A 16,369-nucleotide genomic window follows, 5' to 3' on the forward strand; every position below is an offset into this window, starting at 1 on the left:
GAGTGACGACGTTAGCTCTCGGAAGCCTATCTGGAACTGACCTGTCTGATATCCCGAGAGAATCTATTCCATCATTCGTCACCAAGTAAGTTTCATGGATTATTTCAGATGTTTCAATGAAAAAAATGCATACAATATGTTACGAGTGGTCCTGCAAGCTTCTCTGAGTATGTTTTTTGAGTCCACTTTGTGCACAGAAAGACTAATCAGTTATGAACCTCCACTTTAAGGTGGGAATCGAGTCACTATGTTCCTCCTAGGGGTATAGAACCTGGGATCCCTCGACTAACAGACGACTACGTTACCATTACTCCATCGGGGAGAGACAAGAACCGAATAGGAATGCTTACGAATGTTGAATTTGGACTGCTAGTCCAGAATCGCCCTGTACATGATTGGCTCCAAGGACATAACTCCTCACGCAAGGCTTGCACATTTATAAGCGGATTGATTCTGCTTACTTTCATTGGACAATTGGTATGACAACAAATATAAAAGAGCCGTGATTGTTTGAAACCTGAAAAATCATCACAACGAGAATCAATGAAACGAGGACTGCCGACACGCACTCACAAACACAGATGAAACCTTACCCCCCTCTCCCGCCGCACTCCCCTATCTTTGTTCTCGCTCACTAGTGATTAATTTATAAAATAATTGATGCCGTAAAGTATCTTATTTGTTCGTTGAGAGGGATCCATATTTCAATGTAATCTGACACATAATCTTGCCAAACTTCTGCAAAACGACCCCCTGGTGGGATATCCCCATCCATGCCCAACCTACAAAACCATCAATTATTCAGAAGGGGAATGTGGAATGTTTTACCAAATATAATGCAAGTCATAGATTGAGGAGGGAAGCTTCTGATAACTGACAAGCAATATTACATTTCTTGCGACTCCCTTAAAAGGATTCGTTCCATATTCCCCACCCTCGCCCCCTGCCTCCTTTGGGAGTTTTCAAAAGGCGACAACTGACAACCAGAAAGGCAGCATTCATAGCAACCTCACGGAAGACTATTATAGGCAATTGGATGGTAAAAAAAATCATAGTTTCAAGGCGGAGACGAGGGGGCAAATGCCACAACCGTTACAGGCACAAGTACCGCCAGTCCTGTCTTGTGGACTGTAATAAAGAAGAAGGGCTATGACATATGAAACATAGGAAAGGGGCATTCCATGGTTAAGTGTGTGACATTTTACACATATAATGTAAGGTTGTAGGCATGAGATTGGATTAAAATCTGCATAACCTACTGATTTTATAGAACTATGAAGTACTTTGTGGTGTCCGCCAAAAAATGGAGAAAACTTGGGTATAGCCTGATTGCATGAAAAGCATTAACGAAAATGTTTTACGTGTGTGACGCTTCAAAAATGTAGCAAAATTTGACCTCATGTGTCTATGAAGGATCTAGGCTACAGATGCTAATAAGTTTTATTGATGAAATATACAAATTACATGCATTCACAAATATTTAAACCATAATGCAAGTAAAGACAATAATAATTTCCAGAGTAATTCATCTTGTCATTTACATGGATTAGGACCATTTTTTGTGGAATGCCCCAAATACGTATGGAAGTACAATGTCGAGTGAGCCTGGATAGTTTTAGGATGGCCTTCAAGTCCTTTACCTTACCTTGAACGTGCCCTCCTTTGGTTCATTGTAAAAGATGAGCAGATCCGTGGAACACAAAGACGAAAGTGATACTTAGTTTCTTTATAGGTATATGTAATTTAGAGTCACTTTAATTCAACTTTTGGCTAATCGCGATTATGAGGATGATATGATGAAGGGACACCCATGTCCAGCCCGGGGATTCGAGCCGGGAAAATACGAAATTAATTTAGTTGTTGAAAACGGCGGAGATACACTTGTGTGATGACTTCAATGCAATGTTCAATGGCACTATTTTACCTTTGTTATTTTACATTCATTTTCTATGACTACTCTGATATCGTCGTGGCTACAGTAAAAAGTTGGTTTCAGAAAAAGTTAAAAGCCGGTGTTGTAAACGGGCACTCAGCACACGTAAGGAAAAAACACAGGACAACACAGATGATTTCATTGGCCGTGAATCCAGACGCCAGAGGCTCGTTGGCCTGAAAGACTTCAGTTACCACTGTGTACTACGTGGAAGTGGGGTTCACCTTTGGGTGTGTTTTCAAAAGGCACCCCAGAAATAGTTAACGAATATACTTGTTGAGTTTTTGTTTAAAGTCCACTTTATGCACATATAGCCTAATCGGAACTGGGCCTACAGTTTAAGTGAGTTCCGAGTCACCTTGATTGCAAGGCGACGACATTACCACTACGCCATCTGGGAGACCCACCGAATAACGTTGTATAGGGTGTATAATAATATGCTAAGTGAACAAAGATGATATGGTAATTATATGGCTTATATAGAATTAGAATAGCTAAGACAGTACCGAAATAGCATCCCAGGAGAAAAATAGAACAATCAGTTCTTACGGCATTCCTTCGTTGCTTCCCCCTATAATATGTTACGCTAGTCCTTTCTCCGGATTCTTGCAGCATCTGGAAGATCAGCGCCATCTGTTGGCCACGTGATTATTTACAAGCTCTTCTTCGCTGTTCTCCCCCTTCATGAGCCAGTACGTCGAGTCGTCGACTCTCGCCACAGAAAGGTTCCGGGTTCGAGTCCCGGCCCGGGCACGCAAGATCCCTTCGTCACTTTCATCCAATCATCATCTACCCTTCCTCGTCGCGATTAACCAGGGATAAAAGTGAGCAGAAACGTACAGGAACTTGGTTCATGCAGCAACATTGCAGAACCATTTTATTTATTTATTTAATGCACTGTACTAAAGTCCATCCTTGTTACATTAATTTTTGTAAACAATAGATGAAGAGGAAAAGAGAAGGTTCTTGTATTAAATTTGCCTCCTGTAAGTAGGCGGCCTCAAAATTTAGAACAAAAAATTCGAAAGTACTAATCATTTAAGATGTAAATGAGAAAACCTAATTTCCTGAAATGCAGGCGTGATAGATCTTGTGTTTATGTATTTACTTTGGATGCAATAATAATACTAAATGCTTATTAAAATAATGGTTATTATTATTATTAATAGTAGTAGTAGTAACAGAAATAGTAGTAGTTCTCATGTCTAGTCATTTGTTGTTAGGGTCCAGGATTCGATACCCGGTGGAGGCACATAGTGGTTCGGATCCCACTTTAAACTGTAGGTCCAGTCCCGATTAGCCTTACTGTGCATAAAGTGGACTTAAAACACCAACTCAATCAACAATCAAATCATTTGTGGTTGATTTGTTTTATTTTACTTCGCTCTTTTGTCAAATTTGGATAACTGCGAAGATGAGGATGAGTGATGATACGGTGGAGGGACACTCACAAAAAAAACAACAACAAAAAAAAAAACAAGCCCAAACCAGGATTCGAACCCATGCTGTCGCTGACGCTGTGCTAACCATTACGGAGGTCGGTTCTATTCATTTGTGGTTAGCGTTTCGGCTATTGACCGAAACCACTTTAAGCATTGCGATCAACCTCGGTTAAAATTAACGAGTACAAAACACGAAACGACATACCTGGTAATAAATGCCGGGATCCATGTTCTGACCTTCCATGTCCTAAGACTGTTTTCAAGGCTGAAAAAAAGAATCAACACCAGCCGAAAAAAAAACCGAGCACACCTAAGTTTTGGCGGTGCGGAAAAAAGAACTCGTAAAACACTCAATCCAGCCACAAACACGCTTCTCGCTACTTGCGAAAACTATGAAAACACTGTTCGCCACCCATGTCGGGACAACGTTCGCCCGAGATCGGAACCTGTCACTCGTATTGCGTGAAGTTTTACTTACTCACGACGGCACCGATGAAACCACACTGAGCCACTTCAGCGTACGCTATCACGCTGCTCACGGAAGTACGTCCCATTTTTCAGGCTGCGGGCAGTGTTGCCAGCGGCACATCGCAAGAGGAACCATACGGGTGCGTGGATGCAGTTTGCAAACTCACAGTTTTAGTAACCGAAGTCGGTGGAAAGGGCTGAAGCATGGACGAACACTACCGACGCGAGAAGACTCGAAATCACGTTACTGCTAGAACTCTGTGCTACTCCAACACACGCCATCGCCGACCTCCGTGGCGGAGTGCTTAGCACAGCGTGCTACCACGCCAGGGGTATCTTAATCGAGTTCCGGCCTGGGCATGGATGTTTTTTGACAATGCCACTTCATCAATTTCATATCATAACTCATCCTCACAATGAGTTAGAAGTGACAGAAAAGCGACATAAATGATCTTCTAAGTAAGTGTGTGTGTGTGTTCGACAGATTCTTTGGAACATACCGCAACGGCGTAATGAAGCCAAAAGTCGTACGTTCGAATCGCAGATATAGTACGGTTTTTGCATTATGCTTGTGCCTATCTATTATCTTCATCGTCAAGATTAATATAGACACAGAAAGTTCAGTAAAATTACCAAAAATACAAATCACAGATTGCCTCCCCGATGGCGTAGTAGTAACGTCGTCGACTTGTAAACAAGGGGTCCTGGGTTCGATACCGGGTGGACACATATAGTGGTTCGGATCCAACTTTAAACTATAGGCCCAGTCCCGCTTAGCCTTGCTTTGCATAAAGTGAACCCAAAAACGAACTAAAAATACAGATTATTTCCTTACCTGGAAGGTTTCATTTGATTCTATTCTTGTTATTTAGCGTCGATTTTCTGTACTTTTGGCAGAATAGTGACGCGAAGATGAGGATGTATGATGAATATGATGAACGGACAGTCACAAAGACACCCATGCCCAGGCCGGGATTCGAACCCGGGACCATTGGCGTCGTAGCGCGTTGTGCTACCCACTCTGTCACGGAGGTCTGGTTTTCTTTACGTGGAAGGTATCTATCAGTAAACGGAGAATGATTTAGTCAACGACATCTACAAGTTAAAATGCAAGGGATCACGGGTTCGAATCCTGGCCTGAATGTTCTTTGCGAATATCCATCAATTTCATCACTCATCCTTATCTTCGCGCTTAGACAAAAGTGACAGAAAAGCGAAGTAAAATAAAGCAAATGAATCTACGAGTTGAAACAGCGAAGGAACAAAATCATAATTCTACAGCGAAACATGTTTCTTCACCAACCTTGTCGAGGTCACGCGCCGACACAAAAGCTACAGGCATTCCGTCGAAGCAGGTGTTCAGTTCTCATTTAGTCGAAGCCTACTCTGGTTGGCAACACTTCTCTGCATGCCACCTAGATAAGACTCATCTCCGAGACCCACAATACACCGTTACTCCTCAGTTGGCCTTCTTCACTCTGTACACACTCCTTCATTTGTTTACTTGCTGATAAGCAAAGTCGTAACTAGAAGGCGTATGACATTAGCCTATTCAATTACAGGCAGGTGTTCGCCCTTGCAAACGTTTACACGGGTAGAAAAAAATCATCTACTACTATTTGAAGTTCACGGATTTCTACAATCCACAAGGATCCTTCACTACAAGAATAAAACTCGTTCAACTTGCGAGTTCACTCTAGTCTGAAAGAGTTGTGTCTGTTTAGAATGATTCTGATTAAGAACCCTCATTTCCATGACGGGTCTCGCTTATCGCACAAGCCTCGACCAACTCCGCACTTTTCGCCTTCTCTGGAGATTTTCGGGACTTGACCAACAATGTAGCATTGATGTTTAGGAGAAGCCTAACCTAACAACGAAGGCATTTAGCTTAACAATGAATTAATTTCGGCAAACGTCGGAAGGCGAAAGCGGAGATGTTGGTCGAGGGTTGTGCGATGAGTCACGCATTGACCACTATGACGACTTGGTCTTTCACTGACTGGTGAAAAGTAAGAAGACTCGCTTCACCTACACATGTCATCTAAGCAGTGACTACAATCAAAAAAGGAGATATTGCAGTATCTAGTATTGCTTGATGGATTTGGCTTATTTTACTTCGCTTTTCTGTCACTTTTGGCTAATCGCGAAGATGGAGCTCGGTGATGGTATGATGAAACTGATAGATACGCACAAAGAACACCACTGCCCAAGCCGGGATTTGAACCCTGGCGTTGTAGCGCACTGCGTTAACCACTCAGCCACGTAGGTCGGTTCGTAGTGTCTAGAAAGAGCACAAGCATAGACCTGTTTAGATGTACAGTCACGGGCAATAAATAAAAATGGGACTCCTGGATCCTAAAATACTCGCTTCCCTGCAAGGAGTTATGTGTGTTGCCTAACTTTACGGCGGTGGTAGAATTTGCCATTGACAATTTACTATTAAAATCCACTTATCGTCGTAATTTAGGTAACACGCATAACGCCTTACAAGACATCGAGTACTTCAGCGTGCAATTTTTATTGTCGGTAACTAGTTATGTGCTTTGAATTAATTATGTGTATGCAATTAACACGCCATTTTTAAGTTATGTTGTTAGGTTACGAACCCGCTCTTGAGTTTAATTTTGACTGTACTACCTCTGGCTATATTATTGTTGTTAAATATATGTCACACTTCTAGCGCAAATTACATCACTCATCTCTCATGATAATTATATTCTTGTTTACGTAATCGTGTAATTACAATACTGAACACTGTTGTTTTCCAAATAAACAAACATTATTTGCTAGGGTTTACAGGATATATCAACGAAATACCATTGTACAGAAGTTAGAGTAACACTCCATCATTTAAGTTTTGGGTCCACTTCTGGGTTCAGCATCCACCGCCATTGCAATTGGATTGTCCAAGGCTCTTGGGACAGGAAATTTCAGATTTCTGAAGATATAAAGAAGCCAACTCGTCTCATCAGAATCATTGACATTGAAAACTAACACCCCTAACCTAGCTACGTATCTTCAACATACGAATGACACACTGTGTTTCTATCAAGTACTGCAGTATAAATTGCTTCTGCCAAATTCCACTCAGGTTAGGAGTGAAAATGTCCACAATAGGAGTGTTGGGGATCCCGAAAAGTCGGTACCGGGATCGAGAAAAGAATTTCCCGTCCCGATCTCGACTTCGGGAAATGACTTCCCGATTTTACGGGATCCCGAACGGTCTGGAAATTCGAAATGGTCATTTATAAAAGTGGTTAATTCTTGACCATTTCTGCATTGTAAGTGCTTGCAACTACTCGAAAATTGTCAGTTTTTATTCCAGAAATGCAAACACTATCACTTCAGGTGAAAATGAGGTACCGAAAATTTCACGATTTAGTCGGGAAGTTGCGAATTCTTCCCGTCCCAAAAATTAGTATTTAAAAAATTTCCTATCCCGACCAAAAAATATCTGTCCCGTACACCGCTAGCTCACAATACCACTCGTATCTGAAGAACATGGTTGGTTGTCCATCAACAGGAAAATGACATGTCGTGAACGTTTGAAGGAAACCGCCGTGCGGAAAAAAAAAACTCCAAAAGAAACTTCCTCCTCCAGAATCAAGAGTTATCTGCATCATGCGCGCCTCGAGTAAGTCTGAAGGAACCTTTATTAAAAGGGCCGCAACAAATTAAGCAAATGGTGATCTATGATCCATATTACAGGAACACCCTTCGCTCTGGGATGGAGAGGGGAAAAGTTTCCAAACAGCAATAACGGACATGCGTCGTTCATACAGAAACAAGTGGTGCAACGGCGCCGCACCCTGGGCCGCACCACATTGTCAAAAATAAATTGCTCTCAACTTTGTAACATTCGAGAGGAGTTTTTGACGACGGCCGTCGTGCTTTGATAACATTATACACTGACGTACAGCCATCTGCAAAGGTAATAGTAGGCAAATTGCCCATCACAATGTTCATTCACTGTTTTCTGCAAGTTCAACAACTGAAACATTGATTGATTTGCTTGATTTTACTTTCTACCACATTTCGCTAAGCGCAAAGATGAGGATAAGTAACCCTATGGTTAAACTGACGAAGGGACACTCGCAAAGAACAACCATGCCCACGGTGGGATTCGAACCCTTGACACAGCGTCGTAGCGCGGTGTGATAAACACTCCGCCACAGAGGTCGGTAAGAATTCAAACAAAAAGCACGAATAAGCACAGACCGACAATTCCATTCCCTAAAAACACATCGAACGAAGCAGAAGAGTGAACAAAAATAGACGGCATCATTAGATGAAAAGCAACAACACTAGAACATTATGCGATACTGGGGTTCCAGAAACTTACGCCCCTGTCCCTGTAAGGAGAACGAAAACAAGCCTTCTGCGCAAGAACGCGAGAGAGGGGAAGTGAGAGCATGGAGTGGAAAACGCGGCTGCAGCTACCAGCCGTCTGCAGTAGCGCGCATTGCTTTGCTCCGCCCACTCGCTTTCTCCCCTTCTCTACCGTTATGCGCGGTGTACAGGCTCGGTTCCGCATCTTCCGGACTAGTGCACCACCTCGGTGGAGATTGACGAAGGCATCCCGCTACGCACAGAAAAATCAGTTTGATTTAGATTTCTTCCCAAGCCGTTGCCGATTTCGACGGACGAACAAACTTCCACAGCTTCACCATAAGAACCGATGGTTATGGGAAGTCCCCGACCAATAAAGAAGCAGAGTTAAGTACCACGGCTCTTACCTCGCAGCTCCTAGGGCACGAGCTGTACATCACACCCGAGCATATCTACTCAGAGCGAGGCATCCTGGGAGAGAACTCTAACTATGCCATCGTGCATTTCATCCAACTCGCGACTGAAGTGTATAAATAACAACTTTCCTCGTTTTTTGTCTCTTTAAGGTACCTCCATCCTGCAAAAAACCTCCTGATCCTTCTAAGGCAGAGGTATTTCTGTACAAATGGATTAGCTTTCATGGAAAACTTTCAAACTCCCCCCCCCCCGCCCCCCTCCTCCCGAGCGGTCCTATATCCTTCTCGAAGATTACAAGAGGGGTTCCAGATTACTTCCCGGGACCGTCGCGCCGAAGTAATTTCCCCAAACAGCCCGACATCATCATTTTCTTGACTGCCAACTCACCTCCCCGCAACCAATAAAGTCCCCCGAACCCGCTCCCCTAACTCCCACCTTCCACGAAAAACTTGTGTAAAATCATGAAAATAATGAACTCGAAGGCACGGACTTCAAGTGCCGCGTTCTCGCAAATTAGTGTGCTATAAAAATTGCGGAATACCTCCCCGGAGACATGCCTCGACTGGGGTTGGCAAATTCAACAGAAAAATAACAGGTCCCTTGGGGGGTCCCAACACACAACTCCCTGCGATATCACCTTTTCCATTATTTAAAAAGCATTTATAGTAAAGCTGCAATTACGGTACCCCGTGTTTCTGCAAGCTTTATATACGTCCTGGGAGATGAAATGTGAAAGAGAAGGTTTGTCTACTTCTTCACGGAACTTGGGAATATGTATTGACAGACAGAGCACAAAAAATTGTCTTTTTAAAATTACGTCGACTTTTAGTATTAGTATTTCCAATTAAAAAACGAAAAACGATGAGTTGCTCCGCCAACACATTGAACAAAATGTAATAAAGGAAACAATATGGAAGAACCAGTGCCCGAAATGGAAAATGTTAGCTGGGGGGATGCTTGGTCGAGCCTTGGCGTTAGTTAACTGGGGGATGCTTGGTCGAGCCTTGGCGTTAGTTAACTGGGGGATGCTTGGTCGAGCCTTGACGTTAGTTAACTGGGGGATGCTTGGTCGAGCCTTGGCGTTAGTTAACTGGGGGATGCTTGGTCGAGCCTTGGCGTTAGCTGGGGGGATGCTTGGTCGGGCCTTGGCGTTAGCTGGGGTGATGCTTGGTCGGGCCTTGGCGTTAGCTGGGGAATGCTAGGTCGGGCTTTGGCGTTAGCTGGGGGGAATGCTTGGTCGGGCCTTGGCGTTAGCTGGGGGGGGAATGCTTGGTCGGGCCTTGGCGTTAGTTAACTGGGGGGATGATTGGTCGAGCTTTGGCGTTAACGGGGGGGGGGTGCTTGGTCGAGCCTTGGTGTTAGCTGGGGGACTGCTTGGTCGGGCCTTAGCGTTAGCTGGGGGAATGCTTGGTCGGGCCTTAGCGTTAGCTGGAAGGGGACGCAACTATGATTTAACATGGTAACAAAGAGACAACTGGGGTACGCTTTGTGAAAATTTCGCTAGCTGTGGGGATACCATCCTCCCTCAAACCCCATCACTTTGGCCACTGGGAAAGTTGAAAACATGTACCATCAACCATCCGAAACAGTGATACTAAACTAATTTGAACCAATTTGTAAACGTTGAGGAATTCAGTAGTAGAATACAGTACAAAAAAAAGTTTTTCATTTTCTGCTTCCCATTTCTTGCAATTTTTAGAATATTAGCAAAGCGGGTCCGCTATAAAATAGTACGGTTTAAGTGTATTACATACACAAATAGACTAATCGGGACTGGACCTACAGTTCACGGTGGACCACTTCGTAATGTGGCTCCAGTGGGGATCGAACTCGGGGCCCACTTATTACATCGTCAGCCTGCAGTAACGGAGTAGGAAGATGCTGTTGGATGTTATTTTTGTTCACCGAGGCACCAGCACAGAAAGACATTGAAAATCCTGTCTTAGAGGACGACGACGAGGGCACGTCCATTAAGGTGACACTTGATTGGCCCGTTCCTCGAAGCCCATCAATATTTTTCACCTCATCACCGTATAGTTACCTGCTCCGGAAATAAACGAGATCCGCCAACTTCATGCCCGGCATTTTCTATTAACCAATCTAGAAGCAATATAAATAATTCGGCAGGGAAGCCAAGAACGAAATGTTTGGCTTTACGCGAGGAACAACGGAACGGGTTATCCACCCCCCCGGAAACGCGAAGTCATGCTCCGCTTTTATTGGACCATAAAGTATACATCCCTGTCTATTACTTGTCGCTCAATTCTATTAAAAAGTTGCAGGGTGGATGGATGAGTGAGAAATTTTCAGTTATGACGCGGGGGCCGACCCAAATTTCAGATTCCAACAAATATTTCAGCGACGAGACCAGATTCTCAACACGCAGATGAGTTTTTAATGAAGTTAGAGAGTTGTGGGCTCGGGCGCGGAGTCGCTGCGCTCTTAGTGGCTTCAATTGTGTTTCATCAGGAAAGGATAATGCCACGCGGGTCTTGTTACGAGACGTTAATGGCCCACCACACATCCTCCTCTATCCGTGTACTAATGTTGCCTTGTTGGCCTCGCCAGAAAACGGGGCAAGTTTGAGTTACCACCCGAAACGCTTGGGCGGGAGAGACTGCCGCATACGCGAGAGCATTTATTGCGACTGTACGTTAACTTTATGTCTGCATCCAGTGGCGAACACTCTATTCAAAAAGGAAGAATCGGAACCTCCTTGGCGGAATGGTTATGACAGCGCGCTACGACCCCGGGCTCGAATCCCAACTTTGGCATGTATGTTCTTTGTGAGTGTCCCTTAATTCCACATTTGCCATGGATGTTCCTTGCGAGTGTCCCTTAATCCCACCTTGGGCATGGATGTTCTTTGCGAGTGTCCCTTAATTTCACCTTGGGCATGGATGTTCTTTGTGAGTGTCCCTTAATTTCAACTTGGGCATGGATGATCTTGGTGAGTGTCCCTTAATCCCACCTTGGGCATGGATGTTCTTGGTGAGTGTTCTTTAATCCCACCTTGGGCATGGATGTTCCTTCCAAGTGTCCCTTAATCCCACCTTGGGCATGGATGTTCTTTGTGAGTGTCCCTTAATTTCAACTTGGGCATGGATGTTCTTGGTGAGTGTCCCTTAATCCCACCTTGGGCATGGATGTTCCTTCCGAGTGTCCCTTAATCCCACCTTGGGCATGGATGTTCTTTGTGAGTGTCCCTTAATTTCAACTTGGGCATGGATGTTCTTGGTGACTGTCCCTTAATCCCACCTTGGTCACGGATGTTCCTTGCGAGTGTCCCTTAATCCCACTTTGGGCATGGGTTCTTTCTGAGTGTGTCTTAATTCCACCTTCGGCATGGATGTTCTTTTTGAGCTTGTCCCTTAATCCCACCTTGGGCATGGATGTTCTTTGTGTCACTTAATCCCAACTTGGGCATGGATGTTCTTTGTGTCTCTTCATCAATTTCATCATGCAATCACTTGTCCTCATCTTCGCTATTAGCTAAAAGGGACAGAAAAGCCAAGTACAATAAACCAAATATATCAATCCACTTCTTCATATTTCATGTATATTGATTGATTGACTCACTTTTATTTTATTGTCAAGTAAGCACATAAGCTATTTTAGAGATCGCAAATATAGCAAAAAGATCAAGATAGCAAAAAAATACCGAAATATGTTGCTCTATGTAAAGTAAATTGGCAAATACGTAAAATATGTAATATCCTTTCAAATATGTAAAAATGTGTAACATAAAAATCATGTCAGTTATATACAAGTAATTCGTTGATATTTTCCTGTTCAAGGTATGTATCTAGAACGGAATAGAATGTGTAATTACATACAAATCCGGGCTCTACTTATCAAAAGATTAATATTACGCCCAGAGAGATCGCCTGGACCCTACTGATTCACAAAATACATCCAGTTTCACTCAGAATACTATATTTGCGGATCTAATTGTACGAGCATCACGAGAACATGTAAATAACATTGCATTTATCAGATCTGAGCAAATACAACACAATGAGGCCACCCCCCACTAAGTGTATTTCAGCACAGATCAACCAGTCGAGATATCTCGAACTTGACAATGTAGTTCTGCAGCTTTGTTGAAAACTTATTGCTTCATTCATTAAACCAGCACCCAGGAAGAGAACCAAGAGTGAAAGTTTGGCTACAGCGGTTATAAATTCATTGCCTCCGCTATATGCATGCGTGCAACTGTAAAACAAGGAACTTAACTATGTTCTTGGTACACTGAAGACCACTAGCTCTCTTTTATTATGTTTGCGATTCCATTACGTGTGCACACACGCTCTAAATTTCATACACCATTACCCCTCAAACAGTTCAAGTTTACGCAGATTGCTGCGGTCACTTTTATGAGACTCGGTCAGAAGTCCAGTGGTCGATGTGTCAGATCATAATGCGAACGAAATGTTTGACGTTAATGAATGACTTTCTGTACAAGTTGGATCGCGAACACTGGCAGAGCTGTGACGTCCAAACATTTGACCTGAATCATTGCTCAGAAGATTTTAAGATTTTGCAAATCCAAACAAAGTGCCAAACATCTTTTGATTCTGATTGACCAATGATATCTCTTCATAGAGGATTGCTAAGTGCTTACCAGCAGTTTGAGTTATCCATATGCTGACGATACAAATTACCGTATCGGTTCTTCCAAAAGGCCATTATTCTTCAAGTATAGGCAATAATACTACTAGTAGTGACCTAATCACTATTTAGATGCTTCTCTTTCACAAACTAATCACACTTAACTCTAAAATTTAGAGATTGATACAACCAATTCCCTTTCGCATTTACTCTCTTTGCAGTTATAAGTTACTATTGCAATGTCCAATTCTGACAGGAGGGAATGACGACTTATTAACTTGCTTAAAATTTGACTTTTGTTACGTCATAGTAAAAATGCATTTAACTCACAATCTATATGTATTAAATGTGGTTATATAACAGTTGGGCTGAAAAGTTCGTAGGCTGACTCATAGATGGCGTTACTAGAATTAAATCCATGTGATTTTTACTTAGTACTAACCTTCAAAAGATACGTGTATAAATTTCACAGCTGCCGGATAATTAGTTCGTGAGATATAGCATTGTGAGTGAAGCAGATTTTGTTATTGTGAAAAAATGGATAAAGAATTTCGCGTGTTAATAAAGCATTGCTTTTTGGCGAAAAAAATACTGTTGAAGCCAAGGCTTGGCTTGATAAACATTATTCGGACTCTGCACCAGGAAAATCAACCGTTGAGAAGTGGTTTGCTAAATTTAAACGAGGCGAAATGAGCATCGAAGACGATGCACGCAGTGGACGCCCCAAAGAGGCTGTTACCGACGAAAACATCAAAAAAGTCCACAAAATAATTTTAAATGATCATAAAGTGAAGTTGATCGAGATAGCTGAGACTTTAAAAATATCAAAGGAACGTGTTGGACATATTGTGCATGAATATTTGAACATGCGAAAGCTGTGTGCAAAATGGGTGCCGCGCGTGCTCACAATCGATCAAAAGCAACAACGTTTTGATGATTCGGAGCAATGTTTAGCGATATTCAACCGTAATAAAATTGCTTCCCCATCCACCATATTCTCCAGATCTGGCCCCCAGTGACTTTTTCCTGTTTGCAGACCTTAAAAGAATGCTCGCTGGAAAGAAATTTAGCACTGATGAAGAGGTAATCGCCGAAACTGAGGCCTATTTTGAGGCTAAAGAGAAATCGTACTATAAAAATGGCATCGAAAAATTGTATGACCGCTATAATCGTTGTATCGCCCTCGAAGGCAACTATATTGAATAATAAAATATTTTTTACTATGTTAGCCTACGAACTTTTCAGCCCAACTGTTATGTTTATAACATGAAAGAAACCCAACCTTTGAATATTTCACAATGAATTACATTCACTGGAACGGAATACAGGATATAATTAAGTAAAACAATATACATACACGCACACATACAGAGAAGAGAGTTTTCTTAACGTTCAATCATGCTGAAACCTAATTAGCACACCGTGGTTGTAAACAGTTGAGCTATATCTGCTTCTTAGTCTAATGCATTGGTGATAAGTGCTGATCTCGCCACCTAAATTACCGGGTTCAAGTCCCAGGTAAGAGTTTTCCTTGTATTGTCCCTTCATGGACTTCATTTAATCATCACTCATCCTCATCGTCGCGATTAGCCAAAAGTGGAAGAAAGGCGACGCTACTTAACACAAATACAAAATACTACACGGCTTCATTTCACTTGTACCTTAAGACATTCATACCATAGGAGTAAAATTTACAAAATGAAGGTGTTTAAGCCAAGAAGTGATGATAATCTTTTGGTGGAAGAGCGATACACCCCCATTAAGTATGCCAGACATAGGTATTTAAGTAACACACATGTTGCAAACATTTCACAATAATTCAAGTTCGACGAATTAGCCTTCGGCGACTGCTTGCAGCACGTAATGCTGGGGAACCACTTTTTCCCCCTGCATTCCTCAAGCCAGCAACGCCAATTAACATGCAAGTATAGTGGAAAACTAATAAATCTGGCTTTTTCTAGGATTTCCAGACAGAGTGGGTATGGAAATTCAAGATTTCAATTGAGTGGACTGAAAACCTGTGATGCCTAAGTTCTTCTGCGCAGTTTTTCAATTTAGTAAGAATCGGTTCTTACTAAAACATCCTACTTTCAGTCCTAACAGAGACAGCTATTTATTCCGAATTACTACACCGGACCGTTCAAGAAAAACTACGTTTGTTGACAAGGCTTCGTTTATTTTCCCTCATTTTTATAGGAAACACGAAAAAGCTACGAGACTGTGTCATTGGGTCAAAGAAAGTGGCTCTTAATGGGTCCCTCTGCTTCCTAGCTCAGCGATTTCCTCTCTGTCCCACATCTGTTCCTCCATTACAAGACAGAGAAACATGTTCTGCAGCTTGAGGTAGACGACTAGCAACGAATCTAAATACCTTCCGTAAAGATGATCTCCAATTCTGGTTTCAGCTACAGCAGAAGAGCTAATTTCGATTATGTAGCAGTCCTTGACCGATGTCAATGGATTGGTAATTCTCACTGTTCGACCCCAATGGGCAATATGGGTCCACACCGAGGGAAGAATTCGTGATGTATCTCACAAGAGCTTGTTTTAGGTTCACTTTATGCACAGATAGGCTAAACGGGGCTGGGTCCACGAAACACTGTGTAATGTGCCTCCACCGGTCATCGAAACTCCTTGATTACAAAACGACAGTGTTATACCATAATGTGAGTGAGGCCCGTGAGTTCTTTTTTAACAGGAGTGACAACAGTTTGTAATATAGCAGTAGGTTTAATGTTCCTCTTCTGTAGATAAAATGTGATGATTATCAGCTGAGAAGATTACTCCAATTTCCCTGTAATAATATTCGCACAAAAAAACAAAAAAAACCGGAATAGTTTGAATTACGGAAACCCTTTGACAACCGTAAAAACTAATGGTGGCCTTTACTAATTGGGTAATTGTGACTAAATTTTTTGGTATAAAAGCAAAAGTGAGCGATTACTAAAAAATGGGTTCTGGTGAACATGTCGCCAGTTTACTTACGAGAAACAGCTTTTTGGTTATTCCAAACAAATATCTTCCCCTGTTGTCACTTGATTTCCATCACCACACCCCATGAATACTTTTTAATCTTAGCTTATCCTCTAACCTTCATCAATGCATTGTTGGAAACATGGCCAATATAATTGTTGTTGCGTGCATGCATTGTTGAGGAAAGTTCCAAGAC

The 16,369-nt window shown here is 42.4% G+C and overlaps 1 protein-coding gene across 5 annotated transcripts in view; it reads right to left on the reverse strand.

Annotated features, from left to right (window-relative positions):
- Positions 1–16,369, reverse strand: part of LOC145994646 (TOX high mobility group box family member 4-like) — an 855,605-nt gene that overhangs the window by 150,583 nt on the left and 688,653 nt on the right. Inside the window, exon 1 of one of the 5 annotated variants that reach the window (XM_083130771.1) lies at positions 3,581–3,859. The exons of the other annotated variants lie outside the window; for them this stretch is intronic. Within the exon in view, the coding sequence (XP_082986897.1) occupies positions 3,581–3,619 (39 nt within the window). The 5' untranslated portion in view covers positions 3,620–3,859. Of the gene's footprint in view, positions 1–3,580; positions 3,860–16,369 lie in introns of those variants that run through there. 5 annotated transcript variants of the gene reach the window in all.

The sequence above is a fragment of the Lepisma saccharinum genome, chromosome 1 (genome assembly GCF_977018435.1).
Source record: "Lepisma saccharinum chromosome 1, izLepSacc3.1, whole genome shotgun sequence".
Classification (NCBI taxonomy): domain Eukaryota; kingdom Metazoa; phylum Arthropoda; class Insecta; order Zygentoma; family Lepismatidae; genus Lepisma; species Lepisma saccharinum.